Source organism: Daucus carota, chromosome 3 (genome assembly GCF_001625215.2).
Source record: "Daucus carota subsp. sativus chromosome 3, DH1 v3.0, whole genome shotgun sequence".
Lineage (NCBI taxonomy): Eukaryota > Viridiplantae > Streptophyta > Magnoliopsida > Apiales > Apiaceae > Daucus > Daucus carota.
This window is the reverse complement of record NC_030383.2, coordinates 6,267,991-6,283,560: the sequence shown is the minus strand read 5'-3', so window position 1 is coordinate 6,283,560 and position 15,570 is coordinate 6,267,991. Positions and strand designations below refer to the sequence as shown.

The 15,570-nt window shown below is 32.6% G+C and overlaps 1 protein-coding gene across 11 annotated transcripts; it reads left to right on the top strand.

Annotated features, from left to right (window-relative positions):
• The first annotated feature begins 3,585 nt into the window (after positions 1-3,585).
• Positions 3,586-14,849, top strand: LOC108214379 (topless-related protein 4). Of its 11 annotated transcripts, none has more exons than XM_064089126.1 (26): positions 3,586-3,808; positions 4,017-4,119; positions 4,374-4,553; positions 4,684-4,797; positions 4,902-5,060; positions 5,143-5,326; positions 5,422-5,545; positions 5,748-5,860; positions 6,837-7,005; positions 7,129-7,238; positions 7,349-7,418; positions 7,568-7,641; positions 7,722-7,817; positions 7,897-7,992; positions 8,185-8,312; positions 8,775-9,009; positions 9,103-9,267; positions 9,409-9,501; positions 10,179-10,325; positions 11,903-12,013; positions 12,090-12,269; positions 12,670-12,798; positions 12,942-13,037; positions 13,573-13,761; positions 13,977-14,143; positions 14,230-14,849. In XM_064089126.1, the coding sequence occupies exons 1-26, from the start codon at positions 3,601-3,603 to the stop codon at positions 14,423-14,425; spliced, it is 3,636 nt and encodes a 1,211-aa protein (XP_063945196.1). In that variant the 5' UTR covers positions 3,586-3,600; the 3' UTR covers positions 14,426-14,849. The 11 variants fall into 11 exon arrangements, with proteins under 11 accessions (XP_063945196.1, XP_063945195.1, XP_063945193.1 ...); XM_064089125.1 differs by having other exon boundaries at positions 6,834-7,005; XM_064089123.1 differs by having other exon boundaries at positions 5,748-5,866.
• The last annotated feature ends 721 nt before the right edge of the window (positions 14,850-15,570 follow it).

The following is a 15,570-nucleotide window of genomic DNA, read 5'->3' as shown; positions in this document are numbered from 1 at the left end:
AATAGAAAAGGGGAAGAAAACTGGATGAAGTGGTGGGACCTATTGATTTTTAATGTATAAAAGGAAGATAGTGGAGCAAAAGTAGTGTGAAAAGGAAAGAAAAATGGAGAAGTGGTGGAACTCATTAACTATTTTTGATAAATTTTGAAATGTAAAGAATTGAATGAGACACACCAAAAAAAAGAAAGTGTAAAGAAATGAGAGGGATGGAGGGACTAATATATTTTTCGACAAAGGTTTATTCCGTACGGCTCAGCACTGAATAACTTTGACAGAGTTCTGACATTTGTGTTTGGGCCCATCGAGTAGTTGCTTCAAATTTATTTTACTATAAATACTGTACGACTTAACTGCGCAGGCTGCTAGCACCATTTTCACTTTTCACATGTTAAGAGTGTTATGGTAGTAATATTTCTCCAGCATTGACATTCAGGCGACAGTTATGATGTGTTTTTTGCCATCAACGCATTCTTAACTATGAATTTCAATTTTCACTTGTTCCACGTTTAAAGGCCTTATCTGGACAGGAAATAGAAATATTTGACTCGTTTGGCTAAATTTTTTTTAAAAAAATATTTCTTCTTTTAATGTAAAAAAATGACCAGAAATGATAAATAAATTAAGACTTATAAGTGATTAAAATATCTTTGAAAAAAATAGAAGGAAAAAAGCTAGCATCCTCGACAAAAGCGGATCTAGTAAAAGGCATGGGAGGAGACGTGTCCCCTCCAAATTTATTTATTTTGACAATTTTCACCATTCTGAATTTTATAAAATTATATAAGTGTTCTTTTGAAAATATATAGGTGTTTTTTGAAAATTTGCATCGTGTCCCCTACGAAAATATTTTTAGATCCGCCTCTAATCCTTAACTTCTTGTGAGTACTTCTTGCTCAAGAAAAGTAGAAACCGACTTATTGTTCAAAAAGCTGGAAGTCATCTTGCCCAAACAGGCACTTTATATCCGGATTTCATTTGGCTTCACGAAATTTACTTTGACGGAATTTTCTAAGACTTAGTGTTATAATAATAATATATTTCCACATATAATTGAATGATTTGCTATAATTATTTATTAATTAACTATAATACTGAAAATTTAATTTTAATGAATGACTCGTTTAATTTATAAGAGTAATTTTAAATCATATGGAACCCATTTTAGCATGACTCGTTTTTACGATCCTGGACTTTATTAAAAATATTTTTTTCCCAAAACATTTCTGAAAATATTGTTGTTTAATCACTAATATGATACATTCGCTTGGAATAATTCATGACTAATAATATTTTAACACAACAATTTATACATCATGACTTTTTACATTATAAATTATCATTAATTAGTAAGTCATAAATACATGATCAGATATAATATCAATTCCATTAATTTTGTATAGTATTAGTGTAATCGATAACAAAATATATAATTACAGACAAGCATGCATCCTGCCGTTACTATGAATTTGTGAAGGTTTCACTATTATAATTTTACTTTAAGAATTCTAAATATGCTATATATAATAATTAGATAAATATCCTATTATATACTTATATACTTATATATAATAAGCGTAAGAGAGATAATTTGGTCGCATGGTTCTATGGTCTAAAAGCTTATCATCCGTTGGATCGTATATTGAACGGATAATCACCGTTAGATTTAAACAAAATTAAATTCTGTTCAATAAGGAAACAAACATCTACTTGCATGTTTATAATTCCTTTTCTGAATTCAAAACAATTTCTGTTTTTCATGTGTTTTTGGTTTTTTTTTAATTCAAAATAAATATTTCCTACAAATTTTAATTGTAGAATAGTATAAATCGCACCGTCACAAAATTATTTTTATCCATCGGATCGTATATTGAACAGATAAGGCACTATTAGATTAAAACAAAATTAACTCCCGTTCCATAAGATAACTGATATCTACTTGCATGTTTATAATTCCTTTTCTGAATCCAAAACAAATTCTGTATATTACGTGTTTATGATGTTTTTTATCGAAAATAAATATTTTCTACCAATTTTATTTGTAGAATCATATATATCGCGCCGTCACAATATTATTTTTATCTAATTATATACTTATATATAATAAGCGTAAGGGAGATAATTTCATCGCATGGTCACATGGTCCAAAAGCTTATCATCCGTTGGATCGTATATTGAACAAATAAGCACCGTTATATTAGAACAAAATTAACTTCTAATTCTATAAGGCAATTGATATCTACTTACATGTTTATAATTTCTATTCTGAATCTAAAACAAATTCTGTCTTTCATATGTTTATGATTTTTTTAATCCAAAATAAATATTTCCTACCAGCTTTAATCGTAGAATCATATAAATCGCACCGACACAAAATTATTTTTATCTAATATATTTTAAAATTAATAAGCCGGATATTTTAATCCAAAATAAATATTTCCTACCAGTTTTAATTGTAGAATCATATAAATCGCACTGTCACAAAATTATTTTTATCTAATATATTTTAAAATTAGTAAGCCAAATTTATATTATAATAATTCTAATATAAAATACATTTATAAATATAATCTAATGGAAGTTGACGTTAAATATTCTACTCAATACATATTAAAATTTGATAGAAAAAATTTAATACTTTGGCATGATAAATAAGAGAAAAAGAATGGCTTGATTACAATAGTTTATTTGAAGCCATTAATGACTGTGACGATGTATTTTATACTGGATCGCCACCGTCGGATGATCCAACATGTGTGACCAGTTTTTTTTTATTACAGAAACAAGTTTGAAAAGTAGAACCTATATATTTTTACAATAGTTCTGACTTACAAATAAATCATAATTTTAAATTTTATTTAATTGAAAATTTTAATTTATTATTTATAAATTGAATAATCACACCATTTACAATATATTTAAAAAGTTTATAAATAATTAAAAAGCTCCCGTGCCTTGCACGGGCTATAATCTAGTAGTATTAAAGACCAAACTTTGAAATTTGGTCGGTCGGTATTTTCAACCGAATTTCGAGCCTATTTATATAATCAATAATCTTTTTTAACTAAAATTATTATCTTTTTATATTTTTTAACTAAAAAACTCAACACATACATGTTTGATAAAAACTTATATGCTTTTAATCTAATCTCATAAATTATGTAACCATCCTCCTATATTCACATTAAGACATCCTTCTGCTCTGTCAACATTTAACAAAACATCTTTTTATTTATTTAAATACTTGAAAGCATTGGTGACAGGAAAAGAAAAATATTATTTGGAAGCATGTATCTCAAATTTAATCCTTATTCAAAATTATGCAGACCGTAGATTTTAGTAAGAAAAGAACCCTTTGATGGCATACCATGGTAACTCATCCTACAGCTGCCCACATCTTAACATCTCCCCGCAGTTAGACCATAACTTCTCGTCGAAAACCCCGCAAATCTTGCCGGATATAAATTCGTGAAAATCCGAACTGCTTATAACTTTATAAGCTTGAGATATTATCAATAAGCTACTCAACTTATCATATTATACGTACAGTAGCTTATAATCAACATTAACTCGTTTTTTCGTAAGCCTCTCGCTCTCGTATGTATGTATACTACCAGTAATTATTTTGTCTGCTCCTACTTCTGCCTCTCTCTCTCCTCTTCACAATCCGTAGAAGAACAAGAAGTGGAGAGAGAAACAACAAACACACTCCTCCTCCTCTGTGTGCCCCTCTCTCTCTCTCTCTCTCCAGAGAGAAAAGTACCAAAACCCTATCGATCTGGCTTAAACACACACAAAGCATCTGACAAAGGTACGTGCTTCAATTATAATATTTAAATTGATCTGTTTGTTTGATAATTTGTGTATTTGTGTATATATGTGTTAATTATGTTTGTATGTGATTGAATTTTGTGTGTTGTTGGTATAGAATGGAATTGAGGAGAGGTTATGTGTTTAATTAGGGATTGTTGATGGAGATTTGTGTAACTCATGTGTTTATCGGATCTCTGATTGTTTAGATCTTCTTATTTCCAGCTGCCAAATGTCGTCGTTGAGTCGAGAACTCGTGTTCCTCATACTTCAATTTCTCGATGAAGAAAAATTCAAAGATGCCGTGCACAAGTAAGGATTGATTAATTTTTATATGGATGTTTATATAATTTGTGTTTATGTATTTTTATGTTGTGGTGTCTTTAGATTATGCTTCTTGTTTCTTAGATTAATTAATTATTAATCATGGAAGGTGTGATTAGCTAGATTTGGAGGATCTTGACATAGATTTCGGATTTGTTTAGCCAATTATCTCGCTGTTGATTGGTTCAATTTCTTATTTTTTAACTTCGTTCATGCCTAATTTTGTTTAATTATTTGTGAAGATTGGAGCAAGAATCAGGATTCTACTTCAATATGCGGCATTTCGAGGAAATGGTGACAAACGGGGAATGGGATGAAGTAGAAAAATATTTATCTGGATTTACTAAGGTTGATGATAATAGATATTCGATGAAAATCTTCTTTGAGATTCGAAAGCAGAAATACCTAGAAGCCCTAGATAAGTATGTTGCCACCTAAAGTATTTGAATGTGTTTGCATTTTATTTATTTAATTTTAGAAGTAAGTAATTTATCATGTGATTTCGTCCCAATAACAATTTTATGTCTGGTATTGTTCATCCTAAAATTGTAGAAAGGATCGTGCCAAAGCTGTGGACATATTAGTGAAGGACTTGAAAGTGTTTTCAGCATTTAATGAAGATCTATTTAAGGAAATAACACAGCTATTAACTTTAGAGAATTTCAGGTGGGGAAATTATGCTGAATTTAAGTATCTTTTTAATTTTATCAATGAATTTACCTGGGTGCTTGTTATTTATTATGTCAATTTTTTTCCTCACAAATATGCAGAGATAATGAGCAGCTATCAAAATATGGGGATACTAAGTCTGCAAGGGGTGTGATGCTTGCGGAACTCAAAAAGTTAATTGAAGCAAACCCCCTATTTCGTGATAAATTAAACTTCCCAACTTTAAGAAATTCTAGATTGAGGACACTAATAAACCAGAGGTATGTTTTTTTACTTAAAATTTTAGAACCAGTATCTTCAGAAACTAATGCCATTTTTACATTATTCTGTGTTTCGTTGCAGTTTAAATTGGCAGCATCAGCTTTGTAAAAATCCAAAGCCTAATCCTGACATCAAGACCCTATTTATTGACCATTCCTGTGGACAATCACAGCCAAATGGTGCAAGGGCTCCATCTCCTGTGACAAATGCTCTAATGGGCGGGCTACCAAAACCAGCAGGATTTCCACCTTTGGGTGCTCATGGTGTAAGGCATATTAAATGATATGAATTTTTTCTTGTGTTGTGACATCTTGATCTCAGAACCATCAAATGTTGAATTTTGTTTTCTTGGTACTTAAGCCATTTCAGCCAGCTCAAGGTCCCTTGCCGACATCTCTCACTGGCTGGATGTCCAATCCAGCCCCAGTAGCCCATGCATCTGCTTCAGCTGGTCCCATTGGTTTCAATTCATCAAATAATGCAGGTATTTAGCTATACTGCTTTTAATAACTGAGTGTGAACTGGTGTACTTGTAGTACCTTAGCATCACATTAGTAAAGTTTTTGGGATGAAAAATAGAATGTTTAAGAGCTATTTTCCTGGTAGATTTTATTTATTTTCTTGAAATTGATAATATTTTCTTTGTAATCTAATTTCATTTTGTAAAAATGTTACTCCTGCAGCAGCTTTGTTGAAGCGGCCAAGGACTCCTCCTAGCAATAGTGCAGCCATTGACTACCAGACGGCAGATTCTGAACATGTATTGAAGAGATCAAGACCTTTTGGATTATCAGACGATGTACAAGTACTATCCCTAACTTTTAGTATTCTTTGTCAAATGTTACATCTAAACTTTGTTGGCTGTATATATATATATATATATATATATATATATATATATATATATATATATATATATATAATTAGTTAAGTTCTATGGAGTACAAAAAAAATTGGAGTATTGGAGTACAAAGTTTGATAAAATGTAATCTAGTCATCTAAATTTTAATTTTTTTTGTCCAATAATATTTGTAAATATTTGACAACCTGCACATTATGTTCTGCAACATAAATATCGTGATCAAATGGTAGAATAATTACTTTTATAAATCATAGGACTCTATGTTCTGCAATATAACTAATAAGCAGAATAATAATCTTAATACTTGTTAAAGTTGAAAAATATTAATGATTAATAGACAATTATGTGCAAGATAACTTATAAATGATAGATTATATCAAAATTTGGATAATCAAAGATATTATATAGGATCAAACTAAAAAAATTATGATTTGTACTCCAATACTCCAATGTTTTTATGTACTCCATATAACTTAACTCATAATATATATATATATATATATATATATATATATATATATATATATATTTGTATTCTAAAACATTAGTACTTTTTCCTCTTTATTGCCCGTGCCTTTTTAATGTATGTATTTGTCTATAATTTTTTCTCCTCCTGCTGCCAGTTATATGATTCCGTAATATGTTGATCAAGTTATTGTGGATGTGGACTGGGATTAAGTTCATTATGCAAAATTAAGAACAAGTTCACTAGATAAAAAATCTCAGACATTCTGTAATGTTTTCTATTCAAACATATAATTGTTGCAACAACTTACACTATGCATTTATACATCCTAGCTGATTGAAGAACTTTATTTTCATAGTTCCGATATATTTATTTATTCAATGCCTTTCAACAAATTCGTTCCATACAATCTGAGCATACCTTGATACACACATGATTATTTAGCAGGTTAACAACCTGCCTGTCAATATATTACCTGTCGGATACACGAGTCAGAATCATGGTCAGAGCTCATTCTCAACTGATGATTTGCCCAAGGCCGTTGTTATGACTCTGAGTCAGGGTTCAGCAGTTAAGAGTATGGATTTCCATCCGTTGCAGCAAATTTTACTTCTTGGTTAGTTCATACTGGCTCACAAGATATGTTTTTAGTATTTGCATTACCCTGCAGTAGATATAATGGATATTTTTTAGTTATCTTTCATTTACTCTGGCTGCATCTATTGATATATGTTAATAGTTGGAACTGCCACTGGAGATGTCATATTGTGGGAATTAGGAACTCGTGAAAAGCTTGCTCAAAGAAATTTCAAGGTTTGGGAACTCAAGTCATGTTCGATGCCATTGCAGGTTGGTTCAAATTATATAATATCTTGATAATACCAAATGTGATAGTCCCTCTTAACCTCCATATGAAAGTATGTTGTTTGTGCTCACAAGGGTTGGTATAAATGTTTCAGGCATCTCTAGCAAATGACTATACTGCATCAGTTAATCGTGTCATCTGGAGTCCTGATGGCACACTTTTTGGTATGTTACTATAATATTTCAAAAAAAAATTATTACGTCAATCTTATGTCTGTCACGATTGAATAGGAAAATTCATAGTTTTCTGCGCTTGAGAATATACAAATAGAAATTGTGCCTCTAATTGCTTATTTATATTTAAATCACTTCAGGTGTTGCATACTCCAAGCACATTATCCATTTGTACGCTTACCATGGTGGTGACAACCTGCAAGATAAGTTAGAGGTTTGTCTTCGCTCAGAAACTTGTACGACTAATAATATTGTTGTACTAATCTGACAGATCTGAATTTATTCGCTTTCCAGATTGAGGCTCATGTTGGCAGTGTAAATGATATTGCTTTCTGTTTTCCAAATAAACAACTCTGCATCGTTACTTGTGGGGAAGACAGACTGATTAAGGTTTATGATCATCATCCTGGTACTTTTTCAGCACATGGATATTGTGAGGTTTTGTCTAATATGTTGAAATTTCCTACAGGTGTGGGATGCCAACACAGGGGCCAAACAATATGCCTTTGAGGGTCATGAAGCTGCAGTATACTCTGTCTGCCCACATTACAAGGAAAACATTCAGGTATAAATACTTTATTTTTTTCGAGGAGTTCATTAAAACATAGTTTTGTTAAATGTTGAATGCTGTTATTCTCATCTTCAATATGTATTGTGAAGTAACCTTGTAATCGTAGTAGTGTATAAAGATTTCATGATGTTTGCATGATTGGTAGAAAGTCTACAAATGTACTTGATCTCTCTTCACATTTTACAGTTTATATTTTCAACTGCGACTGATGGAAAGATAAAAGCATGGTTGTATGACAATGTGGGTTCAAGAGTTGATTACGATGCACCAGGTCATTCATCCACTGCTTTGGCTTACAGTGCTGATGGAACAAGGTCCGACAGTTATATTATACAGTTTACATGATTATATATTATTGGGAACTAATATTTGAATCAAGTCATGGTTTTCAGACTTTAAGATGTTTGTTTACCTCATTATTAGCAATTTATGGTCATATCTCAGAAGTTTATAACATTCTTACACCTTAATGCCATTCAGTCGGACATGTTACTGAAAAGTAATATTATAACATTTTTGCTTTGTTAGAATAGAGGTGTCGAAAGAATTTCTTTTTTTGTATAAATGCAGACTTATTTATCAAATAATTGAAATAAATATACTAGTATACAAAGTTACAAAACATGTTGTTATTTCTTATATGTTTTGAAGAGAGGGAAGTACTCAAGTCGGACATCCTAAGCATGCTGTAGTTAAATGTTCACTTAAATTGAGCTACAATATTAATTTATCATAATTAGCCGAAGGATTTCTTTAACACAATGAGCTCCTCACAGGCTGTTCTCATGTGGGACAAATAAAGAAGGTGATTCCTACATAGTAGAATGGAACGAAAGCGAAGGAGCTGTAAAACGCACATATATTGGGCTTGGGAAGCGATCTGTGGGGGTTGTCCAGTTTGATACTACCAAAAATCGTTTTTTGGCTGCTGGCGATGAGAATATGGTAAAATTCTGGGATATGGACAGTGTTAACCTATTGACAACCACTGATGCAGAGGGTGGTTTACAAGTAAGGCTTTTGTTGTCAGGGCAGTTGACTAAACTTTTCTTTTTCTTCCGGTTCCTTTTCCAGTAATTATTCTGGTTGTTTATATCTCTTCAGGCTTCTCCCTGTGTCCGATTCAATAAGGAAGGAATATTGCTAGCCGTTTCTACAAATGATAATGGCATAAAAATTCTAGCAAATACAGATGGTATAAGGCTACTGCGAACAGTTGAAAGTCGTTCGTTTGATTCTCCTAAGATCGGCGCAGGAGCCATGGTGAAGGTAAATGGCAATTTTTTTTACTTAAGTCGTCATACAAATCATGCTTTCTCTGGGTCTCTCTTTCTTCCATTATTATATATTTTGTCGGAAATTGAAGGTTGATTTTCCTTTGAACTAAAGATATATTTCACACATGCGCAGCCCCCTTCTATGGGCACATTTGGTGCTTCTAATGCAACTGTTGCAGCGAATCTTGTAGACCGGGTTGCACCAATGGCATCCATGGTTGCACTAGTGAGTACCTTCTGTCTGCATACTGAGAATGATATTATTTGTGGAGCACCTAGATTACTTTCTTTGCAACATCTCAGTTCAAGTATTATGGTTTAATGGAGCAAATTTTCTGTTGGCATTTATTTGTAAATCCAAAATTTCAAACTATGAAGTTTTCCTTTAAAAAGAGCCTTTTAATTTCATAGATGAACTCTCCTTGTTGGTTAGGGCCTAAGGGGTATATATCTACACTATAATTAAAGCTGAAATATTAAACATATTGTCAGTTGGTCGGTTGGTAAATGGTCTGGGTTAAAATTGATAACAATAATATAGATTATTCAGTTTCTTGGACTGATTACAATGCTAAAAACTTGGGATTTTTAACTAAAAATGTTCGATCGTAATATTTAATTTAATTTTTCATGATTACTTATAATATTATATACATGTTAATTCATGTTAAAATATATGCATGAAGTAATCATATTCTAACATTCTCTACATGTCCAATTCAATTTTAAGATTTTCTTTTTTGATTTTACATGTGTCATTTATTACTTGAAATTCATTTATATTAATTAATATTCACAGGCTCTGTGTTTTGCTAGTGTATCAGCTTGTAACTCTTGTATGTACCACACATATTATGATTCGTAGACCTCACAACTAATAATCTTTTCCAAATATGATGGCAGAATGGTGACAATCGCAATTTGCCAGATGTGAAACCCAGAATAACAGACGAATCTATCGATAAATCTAGAGCTTGGAAACTGATTGAAATCAATGAACCATCACAATGTCGTTCTCTGAGGCTACCTGATAACATATCAGCAATGAGGGTATGAGTTCACAACAATTGCCAAAGTAAAGTTTGTATATGCGAATTTGTCTCCTGGTTGGTGTTTTAAATGCTTAACACTTGGTTGTTAATTGTTGAATACAAAATTAGCTACCTGATAACATATCAGCATGGAGGGCAGAGTGCAAAACAATTGCAGAAGTAAAGTTACTGAATGAGAATTTGATTCTTAGTTTTTTTTGAAAAGCATTCTGGATAAAACAATCCTTACCTATATGGATGACTAGGGAAATTGCAGACTGCAGTAGCATCATATTAGCTTTGTTTTTACCTGAATATGATCATGGCTGTGAATTCAGATAACCAAATTCACAACATTTATTTTGTGATCATTTTGAATGAGTTCTTAAATTTATAGAAGTGGTTGCTGGGCCTGAGGGGGTCCCTCAGGTAAACACCCTGAGGGTAAAAGAATGTTAATTGTAAGTTAGGGGTATTTTTGTAAATGCAGGGGCTGGATGTTATTTTGTATTTAGCCTTGTTTTTACCTGATATGATCATGGCTGTGAATTCAGATAACCAAATTCACAACATTTACATTGTATCATTTTGGATGAGTTTTTAAATTTATAAAAGTGGTTGCTGGGCCTGAGGGGGTCCCTCAGGTAACACCCTGAGGGTAAAAGAATGTTAATTGTAAGTTAAGGGTATTTTTGTAAATGCAGGGGCCGGATGTTATATTTACAAAACTGCCGTCAATATTTTACACCGCATGTTCTAATAAACTCAGGAGAATTCCCCGAGGGAACCCTTAGGCCCAGTTTTCTCTTTAGAAAAATTATGCCTTTTGCTAAACTCTTTTGCATTGCACCCCCCCAGTAATTTCTTGGTTGTGTTCACCAAAAGTTTGTTTTTTGCAAACACTTGCTATCAGAGTACTGTAATTAATTTTCCGCAGGCTATTTTTGTTTATTACACTAATTTATATCCATATTATCATCTTGTGTTTGCACTTGAGCTTAAACTTGGTACCTTCAGTCTTCATACTTCTTCCATTTTCAAACAGGGCATCAGTTAGTTAGTTAGATTTGTGTTTGCATGTGTGTGTAGATATCACATATTGTGATGTTCAGTATCACGACTTTGCGAATTTGGGCCTTCTAAATTTATGAATCATCAGTTCGTTTCATTATTTGTATGGTAATACAATGGGTGCTTTTAACAATCAGTATTTTAATGCATGTTGACGTGATAATTGCACTGATGCCTTCATGCCCAGAGGAGAAGAGGCTCATATTATTGCTGGCCTTTTGTAAATTTTTAGTCTTAATGAACATCAGTTGGAACACACCCCAAAGTTGTCAGCTTCTATTACTAGCCAATAGCTTCTTCTACATCTATGTCGGTTCTGTTCTGTCTGCCCCAGAGATATAAGCCCCTGCATGCTTTAGAAAATCTTTCGAAGATGGACATGTAAATTGATGACTGATCTGTGTGTAGGCATAGTTTACTGATTTTTTTTTTATATATAATTATACAAAGTGTTGACTGTGAACCTGTTTTAAAATTTCAATAATTATCCGTTGTAACTGTTTGACTGCCTTTACATTTGTATAGGTTTCAAGGTTGATATATACAAACTCAGGGGTAGCTATATTGGCACTAGCAGCAAATGCTGTCCACAAGCTCTGGAAGTGGCAAAGAAATGAACGAAATACTTCTGGAAAGGTATTGCGTGATTAGGACCAAAACTTAAAAGAGATTGATATCTGTGAGCTTATTCAATTCACTATTTTGTTTGCAGGCAACTGCTAGTATTGCACCTCAACTGTGGCAGCCAACCAGTGGAATTTTAATGACGAATGACATCAGTGACAGAAATCCTGAGGATGCAGTTCCGTGCTTTGCATTGTCTAAGAATGATTCTTATGTCATGTCAGCTTCTGGAGGGAAAATCTCTCTATTCAATATGATGACATTTAAGGTATCTTCTTTGTTTCTCTTTCAAACTATACTGATGCTTTACTTTTATGATGTTCTTTAGATACTAGCGATGCATGTTACTAAGGCAAATTTTATCCAAAGAGTTATGAAACAACGACCGTAAAATATAAATCTCCTTTCACTGATATTTTAATAGTTTTTAAGTTTGTTGACATCAAATCAACTCTGATTCACCGACAGGCTAAGGTAGGGTATCTGATGTTTCTTTATCATATTTGTGGCCATCTAATTTTAGTTTTATATCTCAAAGCTAGTTAAACTCTAGATTTTTACTTTTAGTTAAAGGGATTTGGCATTAGGAATTTCTATGTTACCTTGAATAATATTGCATCAAACTACATTTCTCAAAATCTGTATTTTTTTTGTCGTGGTAAATGCAGACTATGACAACGTTCATGCCGCCTCCACCAGCAGCGTCTTTTCTAGCATTTCACCCACAAGACAACAATATTATTGCAATAGGCATGGAGGACTCTTCTATCCAAATATACAATGTCCGAGTCGATGAGGTTGTCCCTTAGACGAAACGTTGTTTGATAGATTAAATGTGTGGCATATATTCACCAATTTTCGCAATAATAGCTTGGTTTACAGCGGGATTAACCGCAAGCTGTAAGTCAGCGTGCTCATTTATGGCATTCTCTTTTTGCAGGTCAAAACAAAACTAAAAGGACATCATAAAAGAATCACAGGTCTTGCTTTTTCAAATGTTCTTAATGTGCTCATATCTTCAGGTGCTGATTCTCAGGTAAGATTGGAGGCCCTCGTCTTCTCTGTTTTATATTGTACCTTAAATTATTGCGACTGGTAGTAAATTAAAACAAGGGATAAATGATCAAGTATCAATTTACATAAATTACTTCATGCTTTCTACATGGTTACATTCTACAGTAGCTGGCTTCATTAAAAGGGAGAGATTGATATTCACATGTAAATTTGTTTTATACTTCTAAGCTCCCTTCAGACTGCATATATAATTTGTGAATATATATTATTTGTTATGTTTACATTGACACTTCTAAGGATTTATTGACATAAGTTTATTTCACATTTTGCATCTACTGAACATTTGGCCCTAAGGATTGGGGTTTTTACTATTGAATGATGTATGTCCTCTTGGTCATGCTTTTGTTCCAAACTGCTGAATATGTGGTCACTAGGAATAGCTTTGTTCCAAATCAGTAATAACATATGGGCTTCTAGAATGCTACAGGCAAACCAGATACATTATTAGAACACAAGTTGTTTTTTGTTCAGCCAATTATAGCTATTTGTTTGTACAGCTATGTGTTTGGAGCACAGATGGATGGGAAAAACAAACAAGTAGACAATTGCAAATTCCAGCAGGTCGGGCTGCAGCTCCCCTTGCTGATACCCGTGTGCAATTTCACCAGGATCAGACCCATCTGATAGCAGTCCATGAAACACAGATAGCAATTTATGAAGCACCTAAACTTGAATGCCTCAAGCAGGTATTGTGTATAGTCGTAACTATTTAAAATTGTTTTCACGACGCTTATTTTTTTCAATGTCATGCGGCATGATGCATTTTACTGCACCATCAGCATATTATTGTGGTGGCATATTATAGTCATCTGTATCAGGAATTCGTAATTGGTTCCTGGCAACTTATTATTGGGCATAGATTCTGAAATTAACACTATTAAATTTTTTCTCTTGTATGTAGTGGGTTCCGCGAGAAGCAAGTGGTCCAATCACCCATGCTACATATTCTTGTGATAGCCAATCCATATATGTGAGCTTTGAAGATGGAAGTGTGGGTGTTCTAACTGCTACATCACTGCGATTGCGATGTCGAATTAATCCTGCATCATACCTGCCCGCAAATCCAAGGTCAGTATCTTCTGTCAGAGGTGGTGTTGATTTTGGCTTAATCTATAACTTCTCTTCTTACTGGCAATTTGATAATTGATTTGCAGTTTAAGAGTCTATCCACTTGTCATTGCGGCACATCCTTCCGAACCTACTCAATTCGCATTGGGATTAACTGATGGTGGAGTTTATATACTCGAGCCACTAGAATCAGAAGGAAAATGGGGCACGTTACCTCCAGAAAATAATGCTGGGCCTAGTACTGCATCTGTTGCAGCCAATTTAGATCAGCCCCAAAGGTAGCTGTCGCTGGAGCACAGTTTGCGTTCACAGCTGAGCCATGAGTGTATGTAACCCTTTCATGTGGCTCAGAATCGTGTTCTTACCAAAGCTGCAAAATTTTAGTTTCTTAGCGTAGGAAACTTGAGCTTAGACTTGTAGAGTATAGTGTAGTTGCAGCTTTGAAGTGGTTAGAAAGAAAAGGACAGTGCTATCTTCTTCTGTCATAAGGATTGTTGAAGTTCAGTCCATGGTGTAAATTTTGAAGAGGTAGTTTTTCTTACAGAGAGCGGAACTAGTGGCTTGTTTTATGTGTTTCGAGTCTCTTGTTTGCCTGGACAAGGTTTCGACGTTTTCTTTCGATCTGGAGTTTAAGATGTAGTGTCTTTTTTTTTGGAAAGTTAATACAATTCTTAGTTTTAGTAGAAAACCTAGATTTTGCTAGTCACATATTTTTACTGCCATTGTTTACTGCTGTTATTGAAACAAAGTCAAGCAAATTCGTTGACTGGTAGACCAAACTTTATATATATTATTTAAGGTTTCAACAGAATCGTAGTAATATTATTATTGTCGTATTAATATTAATATTATTACTTTTGCAAGTATTCAAAGTAAAGTAAAAAACATATTATTATCGTAAATTTTATGGGTACCTAGATGGATTTTTTGATTTTAGTAAGATTTTATTTAATCAATAGAGTGGGAAAATTTAAGTTTTTGCAGTGCCAGACTACAGACTCTCAATTTATTTACATAAATATGATATGTTTATTATTGTTTATTATTAAATCTATAATTTCTCAATTCAAATAGGATGGGACATGTTTATATTGTCGATGACATCGACTACAATATAATTTCATATCTCGTCGGATCTAACATTTTCCGATATAATTCAAGCTTTAAAAATTTCAAAAAACCTGTCTTATAAGTTATAATGATCAATTGTCCTTAAAATACTAATCACCAAAATATTTCAAATTATCTTAACGGAAAAAGTGCGAAGAAACTCCAAATTAAATAAAAAAATATAACTATAAATCTTTATATGTCATATTTTTTGTTAATTATATTTTAAATAATAACAATATAAATAATATATATATATATATATATATATTAATAATATCAACTGAAATACTTCATTTGATCTGTGGATAGTTAGT

Coding starts and splice junctions, on each gene's coding strand:
- LOC108214379 (XM_064089119.1), top strand. CDS start 3,601: ATGTATACTACCAGTAATTATTTTGTCTGCTCCTACTTCTGCCTCTCT. Junction 5,546..5,744: donor CAATTCATCAAATAATGCAG/GTATTTAGCTAT, acceptor TTACTCCTGCAG/CAGCTTTGTTGAAGCGGCCA. Junction 13,762..13,976: donor AACTTGAATGCCTCAAGCAG/GTATTGTGTATA, acceptor TCTTGTATGTAG/TGGGTTCCGCGAGAAGCAAG.